Genomic DNA, 13813 nt, shown 5'->3' on the forward strand with positions numbered 1-13813 from the left:
TTATCTATAGTATCAGCTACCTTTGAGACCTAAGATTTGATTATTCTTTGAAATGTGTGCTTATCTATTTTTAATACTATACCTATGACTATTTGATCATTTTCACATATTGATAAAGAAAATTTGATGTTTTAAGAAGAAAATCAAATTATGACTTTTTTAATTAAGGAATGTTTCTTGATCATTTTAGTTAAAAAGAACAAATAATACTTAATACTATGCTCCATTTCAAATATCTGAGTTAGTTTGTCTAAAAATCAGAGTTCCTGAAATGCTATCACTTGAACACAGTTTCCATGACTGAACTGATCCATTTGTGCTGTTCTTATTTTCAAAATTTTCTTTCTATTTCATTCTTCCTTATTAATCGTCCCAATCTTTGTTAGTAGGATTCTACATGTTTTCATCTCTCTGCCATTAACATACTTGAAACTGCAGTAGGCTCTTCCAAAAAGAGGCTATAGATTTAAAATGGTATCGTGTCGCCTATTCATTAATAACTCGTACAGTCAAAAATTCAGAAGTTCTATTTCTGGTTAGCATAATGAAGGAAGCAAATACCTTTACATCCATTCATAACTGCCTAACTTCTAAGAAGATTACTAGCATTTCCTTCTCATTGAACTTCTGCAGATTCACTGATGACTAAATTCTTACTAATAAATGAGACCCCAAGAAAAAAAATTAAGTCCGTTTTTAACCAAACTTCATACTTATGAAAAAACAACTGAAATTCAATTTGAGATACGTATTGAGTATCCCTTGCTCAGTCTACTCTCCATGTGCTGAGAATCAATGTGAAAACACTAATTTCTAAAGAACCTGCTTTCATAGAACTTACATTTTAATTTTTCTGAAATTTCAACTAAGATTTTTCTAAAATAACATTAGTTTGGTTATTTTATTAGCTGATTCTTATCTTTAAATTCCTTAGGCAGATATTCTTTCTGATTTTGTAGGACCTTATGAATCTGGCTTTACAATTTGAGAGTCAAATCATTTTGGCTGCCCCATCGAGCAAATATTATGATGTGAAATATTTATAGTTTTAAAAACTGTATTCTTTTCATTAATTAGATCATTTTATACTATTTAGCGCTGGGTAATGGTGTACATTGACATTTTCTGGACAAGCAAATAAATCATATCAAAAATTAATAATAATAATAATGGCATTCAATTACTGAAGGGTATTACAGTATGAGTTAAATGTACTGAACCCTATTTTTCTTCTTTTCTATGAAATAGTCTTGATTACCTAATATAGCAATTGGCTTTCTAACATTTAAATGATTTTCTCCTGGAGCAAAATCATTTTGCAAGTCAAATACAGTGTTGTTTAGCTCTTACATTACAGGACTGTTCAATTATTAATTAGTCCATTTTTGCACAATTTCCAGGTAGAAGGTAAGTATTTTAAGTCATTTTTCCCCTAAGACCTGAAACTTGGTGTCTTAAAGGTAGACCTAAAGTTGACATTTTCTTATATCCAGTCCCATCCCTGTTTTAGATTAAAATGATAATATACTGAGTCATATAAAATTAAATTAAGTATATTTGATATGTACATTTGAAGGTCAGGTCTTCACTTGTCTTCACATTGCAAACTTAAAATCACTGCCATCGAGTTGATTGTGACTCATGGCTACTCTGTCGGACAGAGTGGAACTGCCCCTGGGGTTTCCGAGCAGTCATTCTGGAAGGGAGCAGAAAGCCTCACCTCTCTCCCATGTAGCAGCTGGTGGGTTTGAACTGGCAACTTGAAGTTTACAACCCAATGCCCACCCCATTACACTCTCAGGGCCATGGTCAGTGGAACCAAGCTTTGAAGAGCATTATGATTAGAGCAACTCCCATGTGTCCATGCTGTAGAATTCACAGAGTATGTTGGACTGCCACATGTAGTATTTTATATAATCCATAATTTACCATCACCACTGAATATACTTTTCCATTACTTTAAATGCAGATGCAAGCTAATTTAGTAGCACATCAGTAAACGGAGTCATTTCTGCCCATAAATATTGACTAATTTTAAGACAAATTTTAAAAATTGATTTTAAAAACCTGAAATTACTTAGGTATGTAAGTCACACTGAGCATTGATGTAAATGTTCTGTTCTGATTACATGCAAAGGATTGCTTCTAACATGATCATTTGTCTCCTGAAATAATGTCTCAGGACCTACAATAACAAAGGTCAGACTCGAAGGTGACCCTGAATTCAGAGTGGTTAAAGAAGGTGAAACAATAACTGAAGTGATTCGTGAAGGTGTGTGACATATGTTTTCTTGTACCTAATTGGGATATTTGGGGTAATTTTGGGAAAGAACTGGATTGAAAATAATCTGCCATCAATTTTTCTATTTTGATCTTTATTTTCTATTAATTGTTGGAATGAGCATCTCAGTTATGAGGGGTTTACTTCCTTTTTAATTTTCAATGAGTATTGGGTGAAGATTTACAGAGCATATCATCAATTTTGCATTCAAGAATCCATACACATTTTGTTTCAATCCATCCGTCGCTAGCTCCTTAATGGACCCTCACTTGTTCCACTCCATCCCTCTGTTTCTTGTTCCCATTCCTTATTCTTTCCTAACTCTCTAAACTTCTGCAGCCCTTAGCATCTTAAATGTTTGATTAATTGTTTGTTCTAAGGTGTACATACAACACTACTGGTGTTGCGCCTATGATAGGCTTGTCTCTTCTGTAGTTTCACATTGAGCTGTGGGTGTAAGTTCAGCTCCAGCTATGAAAGGTGACTAAGGACAGAGTCAGTCTTGGGGCTTCACCAATTTCTATCCTATCAGCAATCCTGGTCTTTTCTGTGATTTGGAGTTTTGCTTCACATTTTTCAGCAAGCAAGGGTGTGTCATTTGCATATCATAGGTTCTCGATCCAGAACCCTCCTTCTAATGTGAGTCTTTTCAGAGGAGTTGGTAGTGATAATCAGTCAATTAGTTATTCTTCTCTCAGGGTGGTGGAGACCTAGGTTTGCGTGGTCCATTAGTCCATTGGATTGTTTTCCTGTAACTATTGACTTTGATCACTCTTCTTTTCTCTGCAAACAAAGAAACCAACAGTTGTCTTCATGAGCTTTTAAAATCCCAGTCACTACTCACTAAATGAGGATGTAGAAATGTGGACCATGTTGCTCTAATGGACTAGGTTTCCTTAAGACTATGGGCCCTGATCTGCCCCACAACACATTCTCTCAAACTCTTTGGTTAGATATAAGGACCAGCATAGTCATGGATATATTTGACACAAAGGTAAGTGTACATATAGGCCAGCACTAGGTATGACGATGGGTTTACTCCCATTCTTCTTCCCACACCTGTTCATCCTGTGTTTCCATTCCAGCTTCTACTTGTAGGTCAGTTATTGCAGGATTGTATGTAAAAGAGGATTTTTCTTTGTTGCTTTTAACATCTTCCCAGTGTGTAAATTCTTGTTGTCCAATCAGATATAACACATTTTTTATTTTCAATGGATCTAGTTGGCATAAATTTAGCAATTAAATTACTAGATCTAACAAAGCTGTCATTAATTCTTAATAATCAAGTGATAATAATGAAAAGAAACTGTGATAAAAAATAAAATCAACACAAAAGGATATATTGTAGTCAGGAAAAAAAAAAAGATGAACATAGCGCAGCAAGTATATAGAGCTCTGGCTAATTCGCCATCCTATACATGTGTTAAGAGTCAGTTATTTGAACAGAAAAAGGGAAATGAAACTGCCTTGTTTCAAATCGGAAAAGGTGTGCATCAGCATTGTATATTCTCACCACACTTATTTAATCTTTATGTTAATCAAATAATCCAAAGAACTTGGCTATATAAAGAAAAATGTGGTATCAGGATTGGAAGAAGTCTTATGAGCAATCTGCAATATTCAGATGACGCAATCTTGCTTGCTGGAAGTGAGAAGGATTTGAAGTACGTGCTAATGAAAATTAAGGACTGCAGCCTTCTCAGTGTGGATTGCAATTCAATGTAAAGAAAACCCATATCCTCACAACTGGACCTATAGGTATCATCAGGATAAATGAAGAATACTGAAATTGTCAAGGATTTCATCATTCTTGGATCCACAACCAATGCTCATGGAAGCAGCAGTCAAGAGCTCAAATGACACATTGCATTGGGAAACTCTGCTGCACGTCGTGACCTCTTTAGAGTGCTGAAAAGCAAGGAGATTACATTAAGGACTAAGATTGGCCTGACTCAAGCCATGGTGCCCCACATTCATGTGAAATCTGGACATTGACTAAGACAGAGAATAGATACATTTGAATTATGATGCTGGTGAAGAGTATTGAAAGTACATGGTGGGCCAAACACCGAAACTAACAACTCTGACAGCCAGGATGCTTTTTAGAGGCAAGGAGGGTGAGAGTTCATCTCACATACTTTAAACGTCGCCAGAAGAGACCAGTGCCTGAAAAATGACATGATGCTTAGTACAGTGGAGGGACGGTTAAAAAAAAGAGGAAGGCCCTCAATGAGATCGATTAACGCAGTGACTGGACAATGGGCTCACGCGAAACAACCATGGTGAAGAGGGTGCAAGAAGGGGCAGTGTTTCATTCTGTTGTCCCTCGTGTCACTGTGAGTCAGAGTGGCTTGAGGACACATAACAGCCGAGCTTACTATGGAGTCTCTGAGTGGTGCAAACGGTTATCCCTCTATGTTGCTACTGAAAACGTTGTAGGCTTGGGTCCACCCAGGGTGCCTCATTGGAAAGATCTGTTGACCTACTTCTAAAAACTTGGTTCTTGAAACCATTGGAGCACAGTTTTATTCTGAAACACATCAGGCTGCCATGCATCAGAATTGAATCAATAGCAACTGCAAGAACTTATTATAAAACTTCCATTCTAATGACATAGAATGACCTGGATTCTCACTTAAAACTCATTTCATAGCGAGGCAACAAGTATGGCATGGAGAGTTGGTTCAGCTGGCCCTCTCCATTGTCTAACATTTAGGCCCTCACTGTTAACTTTTAGAACTCCAAGACTGATTTTATTTGACATATGTTCAAAAATGGTTATGATTACGATTAAAAACTAAATCATGTTCTTTAAGGAACACAGGGCTCAGAGTTCAACCAAACAATAGACAGATCCATGGGTGAACAACGCTGGGGAGATTTGCACAGCATAGCATAGTACAATCAGTGCAGATCAAAAGGGAAGCATTTGGCAAAGAATCATGTTTCAAAGGGCTACAGAAGAAAGAGGAATGGATACCGGAGCACACGGTGGCAGTGGGCAAGGCCGATGTTTCATTTTGGTGATTGCCATCAATGAGATGAAACAAAATGGTTATGAATTCTTGAATGATAACCCTGATCTGCTCCATAAAAAATTCACCCCATTTATAGTTTTAAAAGTGTAAGTCGATCTGAGGGCAGCCCATACAACATTTGGGGAGAAATCAAATGCCTTTAATCCTCTACTTTCAGAACCAATTATTAAAAGGTACACCAAGATGATTGAAGGGAGGCCTGTAGAAATAACTGAAAAAGAGACCCGGGAAGAAAGAATCATCAAAGGTAGTTTGTTATTTCATATCCGTAACCATGTCTCAGTTATAAAGAACAACCCTTACTTAATATTATACTAGCTCTATAAGGATCACTAGACAAACTAAGTTCTTGTCATAGTAGTTACCAACGTCAGTGTTTTCATTTGGCACAAATAAGATAATTTCAAATATGCAATCTACGTTTTATTCTGAATTGGAAATGTAATAGGTAAATATATAAGCATATATTTTTTTTACTATAAGTAACTCGAACCCATTGCCATGAAGTTGATTCTATCTCATAGCCAACCTATAGGACAGGACAGGGTAAAACTGCCCCGATGGGTTTCTGAGACTGTACATTTTTACAGGAGTAGAAAATTTCATCTTTCTCCCGTGGAACTGTTGGTAGTTTCAAACTGGTGACCTTGGAGTTGGCATTCAACGCATAACCCACTTCTCATGACTATGTACATGAATAATACATGACCTATTAGTTCACTTTACTTTTTTTTAATGACTTTTTAAAGTCCTAAAAGCAAAACCACTCCCGTCATTGATCTCAAAGTCTATAGATTTACCTATTTAAAACATACTTCAGTTTGTATAAAGCAATTGATTAAAAACTTCAGTAAACCTAGTCTCCCATTTATCCATGAACCTAAATTTCTGAATTCAAGTTGTTGTTTGTTTTGCCCATTATTGTGGTCACAAAATAATGACCTGCGTGGCCTATTTGTGTATAAAATTGAAATGGGATGCAGTCATCCTAATTGGTTTACCATATATACTCGAGGATACGCCAACCCGAATATCAGCCAAGGCACCTAATTTTACCACAAAAACTGCATTAAAAATGTGCTGAAAAACTCGGCTTATACACGAGTATATATGGTAGGTAATTTCAAAGGCCACTTTCACAGTATAGCTACAAGACCCAACAGCACTTTCGTGAAGTGAATTCCAACTTCTGACCAGGGTATACAAGAATTTTGAGACTGCAGATCTTTATGGCAGCAAACTCCAGACTCCCTGTCCTTGAGTTGAGTCTGACTCCTAGTGATGATCCTAGAGGATCCTTTGGGTTTCTGAGGTCAGACATCTCTCCGGGAGCAGGAAGCATCATCTTTCTTCTGAGGAACAGAAGTCTGGTGGCGTCAAACTGCTGGTCTTGTGGTTGGCAGCCCAGCTTGTGTCACCAGCAGACAGCCTAATTTTTCCTCCCCGGTAGCAACTGTGGGACATCAATCCACAGGACAACAGCAAAGATCAAGGTCACAACAGAAGGCAATTGGCTCCACAAAGCCAAACTGATCTACCAACCTTTCCCTTTGCAATAACAGTTTCCCTACCCGGAATTGAGGCTTTTCTGTGGCGTTCCTTTTAGGTCCTGAAATCAAATACACGAGAATTTCTGCTGGGGGAGGAGACACAGAAGAAACACTGCAGAGACTGCTGCAAGAAGGTCAGCATCTCTAGAAAAGGAATGTGTCAAATTCTACAAAGTAAAAAAATCTAGGATGTACACCTGTTTCTGCTATATCACATTCCATACCAATATCAGAAGACATAGCCAAGGTGTGGAATGAAACTCAATTGGCAGTTGTAGCGATTGTATGATTTTTATGTTGTCAGATGTATGAGAAAATTGATTGATTTCCCACAAGCAGCCCTCAAATTCATAAAGATCTGAGTGTTGGGCAGAAGCCACTGTGTATTACCTGTATCACATAAACCAATATTTGCTATAAACATGTATCTACTCAGAGGTCACCAAGGTCACCAAATTCATTGAAGGTGGTGATGGTCATTTATTTGAAGATGAAGAAATTAAGAGACTACTTCAGGGAGGTTAGTAAAAAAAAAAACTAACACCCTTAGGTTGTGATGGCTGACTTCTTCAGCTTTTTAAAGACTGAACATACAAAGTTTTATTTAGTTTTGTTTTAAACTAGGGTTGAAGAGACAAGATCATGTATTGTCTAAGTATAATGATTGGTCCTCTCTCAGTTAAAAAGCTATAGAGACGAAGAAATGATTGCTAGTTTTAACAGTCTTTAAAAAGTTTTATGACATAAAGTTTGGGGAGCAATGAATATATATACATATATATATATATATATACATATACTTTTTATTGTTTTTGGCTTTGACACTGAAACAAACCCAAATTTATATTCTTTTCATATTTAAAAAAATGTATTCACTGCCCCCATGAAATAATAAAAGGCATGTTTCTAGATTATTAAGTGAAAGCAATGGTAAAATCCAGCGCGTTTTAATCACTTTCTTTTCCAACCTGCATTGCTGGGAATGGGTATCTGTTTCTTCTAACAATATGGATGATAATCTATTCCTGGGAATCATATTATTTCTGCATATGAAATTAGCCTTAATCTTTAAAGTATGGAATGTTCCTGTCTATGGCACTAAATATACCTATTATAAGAGCAAAATAGAAAAAAAAAAAGAATTCAAAGTCTTATACAATCTCAAAATGGTAGTTATTCAAAGAAATAGTTTATGTTAATAAACTCTAATTTGGGTCATTGGTATTTAAAAAAAAATAGAATTTATATTTTAGAACACTTTTACATTTGCAGAAAATATTGCCCGAAGTATAGAATTGCTATTTTCCAAGGCCACCGTATTGTACAGTTTCTCTTCTGAGGAACAATTTACACCCCTGGTGTGTAATTGCTACAAATAGTGAACAAATCGATGTATCATTAGCTTATGTCCACAGTTCACACTAGGATAATTTCTTTATGCTGTACAGTTATATGACTTTTTCCAAATGCATAATGGCGTGTGTTCACTACTAAAATAGCACACAGACGAATTTCATTGTCTTAGAAATGCTCTGGGCTCTACCAGTTTCCCCTCCTCCTGGATCATAGAAATTCGAATAAAAATATTTTTGATTTATTTTACTAATAATTGAATTCATAAGATGTCAAAATGTTTTTGAGATGCAAGTATTTTAAATTATTTTTTTAAATAATTATATTCTTTGAACCTTGCATGAATAAGAAGCAAAGCTTAAGTTGGGTATATATCTGAACTAGAGCCCACATGTTTTTCTTACTGATAGTGTAAGTAGATAAACCTACAGGTTCAAGAGGATATAAATGCTCTTAGACCCTTGTATAATCTGGCCACGTATTATTTCTTGAAACTTTATTTTAAATATAGATAAAAGTCTCATATTCTGTCTAGAAACTGGCCAGTTGTAATAAACAATACATCATTTTTATGCAAGCAATGATTGAAATGGGAAACCCCCTCAATAGACGTGTGTGTTTTCTAAAATTACCAGGTCTCCTTTCCTTTCATATGACAGGGAAACACAATGTAAGCAATGTCATATGTCCCCAAAGGGTCCTATGCAGAACTCAATCATCCACCTCGTATACAGTAGGCTTCTGAGGGGAAAGGTCAACATATTATGAAGATTAAATTGAATTCTTTTTTTTATATATATATATATAAAATCCTTGCTATAGTATATAGAATGGCAGCTTTATAGAATGGCAGTGCTTTTTAGAGAATGAATCAATTAGTCGCTGCATCTGTTTATATTGTTTTAATTCATTTAGGCTTCAACTTCAGGTAAGTATATTTTCTTCCTTTTCAACAAACCCTTGATAATAAATTCATTATAGACAATACAACTGGGTGCTTAAAGAATGCTTCAGGTAAAGAGAACTCTGTTACAAGTTTAGAGTGTGATAGTCCATTGTTTTCCTATTTAATGGATTTCTCTATTCATTATTGTCTCAATAGCCTAGAGATCAATTCTTTTAGTCCCCAGTATGTGGTTTCTCTACTACATCACTTGGTCAGTTTCCACAGTGCCAGATGGGAGTTTTTAGCAAAACATGGCTAGTATTTTTCTTCCCATTGAGAAGACAGTAGAACCGCATCTGGTTATTAATTGGACCTGCTAGGATTTATTTTTCCCCAACCATGTAAAACCCAGATGTCTTCTTGCCTAGGTGCTGAGGGACACCGATTTACAAAGAAACTGATGTGAACATAAATAATATTCAAGACTGACCTTCTGTGTCTATCAGAACTTATTTAACTATCATGTATCCAAACCATAGTCTTCGTCTTACAAGTTTGTTATTTTTCTCTCTGCGTGTTTATAATATGGTCAAACTAAAACCAAACCAACCACCAGTGAATCAATTTGCACTCATAGTGCCCCTCTGAGACGGCACAGAGTGGAGCTAGCAGTGCTTGTATGTAACCTGTGAGTGTGAATACCTGTACAAGCAGACAGCACTTGAGACAATGTTCAGCACAGGAGGAACTCCCAGTAAGAGTTACTGTCGATATTATTTCCAATTACCATGATACTCGTCATGAAAGATACATTTGACACCCTTACCTTAAGTTCCCAAAGGTCATGGCAATGTGAAAATGAAGAAGAAGCTGAAGCGCAGTGCGTGCTTTAGGGATCTGTTGGGCGAGGCCCTTTGTGCCAAAAGATTCAGGTCTCAGAGTCCTCCTCCCTGATTTTGCTTCTTTTGAAACGACCTAACACAGCTTGCATTCAATTTGAGATGGCAGAGAGCCAACAGCTAAAAAGCCTGGTTTTCAGCACTTTAGTCTTGCTTTTCTTAGAAAGAAAACATCACTTGAGACATAAAGCATTTTGGTCTTGTTATATATTTCCCTCATAGAGGCTGAGATGGTCTATCCCTACATTTTATTACCATATTAATTTGGGATAGTAAGTACACCTTACAGAGTGGGAGAGAAAAAGAAGATATCTAATTAAGAGTGCAGTTCCTCTAGATGTGAAAAAAAATTCTTTAAAAATTTACTTTAATTTCTTCTTTAATTTACTTGGTGGTAATCACCCCATGTTACCCATGGTGATAGCTTCATGCTTACTTTTTATGGGATATCAGAAAAGCTAAAAATTCATAGAATGAAAAAAAGCATTGATTTCATTCCTCAACATAGATGATATTAAAATTTTGGAGAAAAAAAGGAAAGGTAAGCAGAAAGGTTAAGTTGCTGTAGGAACCAACTTTACTCTTTGATCTCAGATGTCTGAAAATTTAAACTTAGATGTACCAAGTAATCTTGCCAATAAATAAAAAGAAAAATAAGGACATCGAGAAACACTGCAACTATCGCAATGAAAACAAAAATCGCTCAATTGTGAAATGTGAAGTTCTTAAAAGATACGATTTTAAAATCTTGTTCACTAGCTTACATTTTAAAATTGTCTTGAAGAATTGGGATTACATTTAGAGGGATGGTGACATGTACGTATTGAATTTTGTATTATTACACTGTTAGAGTTAATAGATCGATGCTATTTTCTTGTCCTCATGTCCTATGACAAAATCACTATTTGGTTTATAATTTCACTGATACATTACAAGTAGATATGACTGCCTTATAAAATAGGTGTATAACTCTGGGAAGTGGCATTTCTTACAAAGGGATGAAAATGCCATGCCGATAATGTATCCTGTGCAAAAATAGCACAAAGATCATAATGAAAAATAAGTCTTGAAAATGGTAGACACTCTTTATGATATATGGAAAACTGCTGTCTATTTTCCAATGCAAACCTGTCATAATCATCAAATTTATTACTCCAAAAGAAAACACCTATGTAATCCATAATGTAAAATTTTAGACTTCTCTGCTTAGTTATGTTCACCCAGCTGTTTTCAGATTAAATTTCTAATTAAAGCAAAGTAGTTCTAATTAGACTTGCTTAATTTTAGACACACCAGTGAGGAAGGTGCCAGCTAACAAGAGAGTTCAAGGCAAGTATATTGACTGCAGTAGTAGTCACCCTAATAAATGGCATGTTTTCTTATGTTTAGAAAAAAATCAAAGTGAAGCAAAATATGCTAATGTCGTTTATTGAATGTTGTTGTCTGACAGGAAAGAAAGCTAGCAAATTGTGAGATAAAGTATTTTGCTAATAAGAATCAGAATGCAAATTGCTCATGTTCTATACTACCAGTGGAATAAAACCAGCTATTGTGGAATCAAATCTGACTCAATGCTAAGAGGGTCCAAGTAAATTGTGCTTTGTACGCTTTCAAGGAGTGTTATTTCCAAAGTAGATGGTTAGACCTTTCTTCCAAGGTGTCCCTGGGTGAAGACTCAGAAGAAATAGAATCAAATGTAGTCCAGTCAAAACCTCAATCCTCCCACAGCACAGCAGTGAATGGATGTTACAGGTTGATCTGATCACTATAAAAACGATGTGTTTGTTGGGTTATCTTGAGGTAATATGTATAAATTTGAAATGTATACATAGGAAAACTGTTAAAATAACTGTTGACAAAACTCTGGATTTAATGTGTAGATAGGTAGATATGCATACATCCCATACTCAAAAATCTTACTGCCACCAAGTAGACTCTGCCTCGTCGTGACCCTGGAGGGCAGAGGAGAAATGTCCCTACCGGTTGCCAAAGCTGTGCAGCTTCACTGGGACATAAAACAAAAAAATCCTCAGCTTCCTCCCCTGGCGCAACTGGTAGATTAGAACTGCTGACCATGGGTGGTTCATTTTTCTTCATAACTCTACACAACGTGCTTTTCTAATGTCTTTGCATACTTTCAAAAATCAACCATTTTCTTCATAGAACTCAGAGTAAATTGCACTCTTGTAATAGCACATTTGAAAATTCTAAGAATAGTGCATATTCATAGTTGCAAGACTAGTCGACATTTCTGATTTTATAGGCATATCTGATTTTAAGCCACTTCTATGTATAGGCAGGAGCCTCAGTGGCATAGTGGCTACAAGTCGGCTGTTAACCACAAGGTCAGCAGTTCCATACCACCAATCACTCCAGTGGAGAAAGACTGGGCTTTCTATTCCCATAAAAATTTAGTCTCAGAAACTCACAGGGGCATTTCTACCTTGGCCTACAGGGTTTCTGTGAGTCGTAATCTATTTGATGGCTGTGAGCTTTTTGAGTTTTGGAATATTTAGACCTTTAGACCTAAAGAATAAATCAAAGAAATATACTTTAAGTGAAGGATTTACGGGAATTTCTTCTAAACATCCACATTTTAACTTGTACTTCTGATCAACCACAACTTGGCTTTATCACTGTCAGCTGAAAGTTATATAAGGAAGCGACCTAACTAATATTTATTCCATTAAGAAATGATTGGCAGTGAGAAAAAAAACATTTATGTGTGGAATAGCATAAACTTAAACTCTAAATTCTAATCACATTTACAAACAGTATTCTCTTTCTTCTTGCTTGTCAGGACCAAGAAGACGATCCAGGGAAGGTCGCCGTTCTCAGTGAAAATCCAGAAGCCAGATACCAAAGTTGATAAAACCCTAAGTCAATAAGCTCACCTTGAGAAATTAGGAGAACCACTCTGACTTCAAAAACGTCAGAATCTTTCACACATAAAAAGCCATTTTGCATGCAAATGTAATCTTCTTTTAGTGCGCCAGAACCATAGAAGAAATTGTGGGGTTCGCCTTCTGTTGGTTCAGAACTGAGAGAAACATAGCACCTTACAAATTCCTGTGTCTTGGCATTGCCATTTCTAACTACCTTTAGGTGCTGTCGGTGACAACCCTTGTCACGAATTCGTTATAATTCAAGTCTCGGTGTAATAAGCTGTTATAGCCTTGAAAATATTAAACCATGAATTAAGTATAAAATACATTAAAATGCATGCAATTACCTCACCATGAGAATCTAAATTATAAAAAGAGGTGCTCAGTACTTAAAAAAGCAAAACACAAATTTAGCATCAAAAGGCTTGGAACAGTTCTAATACAATGTGGGATTACCAGTAAATTATGTTATTTTTACAATTAATTTTGTACTCTTAAAATGTCTTTTTATATACTTCTTCTAATATACATTTTATCTCCAACACCTCAATCAAACAATTTTGGAGGGTGTAAAGAGAATTACTTCACGTTCAGTGATTCAGAAAACTCAATGCTTAAGTTAATAAGTGGTTTGAATGTGGGAAGAAGATTTTATACCTCTGTTTTTGTAACAAATATTCATTAAAGGAAATTGAATAAATTTTGTGTTTCTTGAATTTATAAAACTATAAATGTTATTAAAATAAATATTAGAGATTGAAACCACCCTTAAATCACCTAATCTGTTTTAGTGCTAAATGATGAGGATTCGAAGACAAATCAGACAGAGTCCCTGTGCTCGAGGTAAAGAGACAAATTATCAAAAATCTATAGTGCATCCTGGGCTATAATAAGAACAGAAATGGCACAACACAAATACAA

At 35.8% G+C, this 13813-nt stretch overlaps 1 protein-coding gene across 4 annotated transcripts in view; it reads left to right on the forward strand.

The window, feature by feature from the left end:
* The window catches only part of POSTN (periostin), a 38727-nt gene extending 25135 nt beyond the window's left edge, over window positions 1-13592 (forward strand). For 2 of the 4 annotated variants that reach the window (XM_045287101.1, XM_004711239.4), the window contains 6 exons: window positions 2183-2272; window positions 5477-5566; window positions 6926-7003; window positions 7306-7389; window positions 11295-11336; window positions 12808-13592. In XM_045287101.1, the coding sequence (XP_045143036.1) occupies window positions 2183-2272; window positions 5477-5566; window positions 6926-7003; window positions 7306-7389; window positions 11295-11336; window positions 12808-12848 (425 nt within the window). In that variant the 3' untranslated portion in view covers window positions 12849-13592. The remainder of the gene's footprint in view (window positions 1-2182; window positions 2273-5476; window positions 5567-6925; window positions 7004-7305; window positions 7390-11294; window positions 11337-12807) is intronic. The other 2 variants (XM_045287102.1, XM_004711240.4) reach the window with 1 other exon arrangement.
* The last annotated feature ends 221 nt before the right edge of the window (window positions 13593-13813 follow it).

This window comes from Echinops telfairi, unplaced genomic scaffold (genome assembly GCF_000313985.2).
Source record: "Echinops telfairi isolate 266 unplaced genomic scaffold, ASM31398v2 ScPeMD7_11;HRSCAF=52, whole genome shotgun sequence".
Classification (NCBI taxonomy): Eukaryota; Metazoa; Chordata; class Mammalia; order Afrosoricida; family Tenrecidae; genus Echinops; species Echinops telfairi.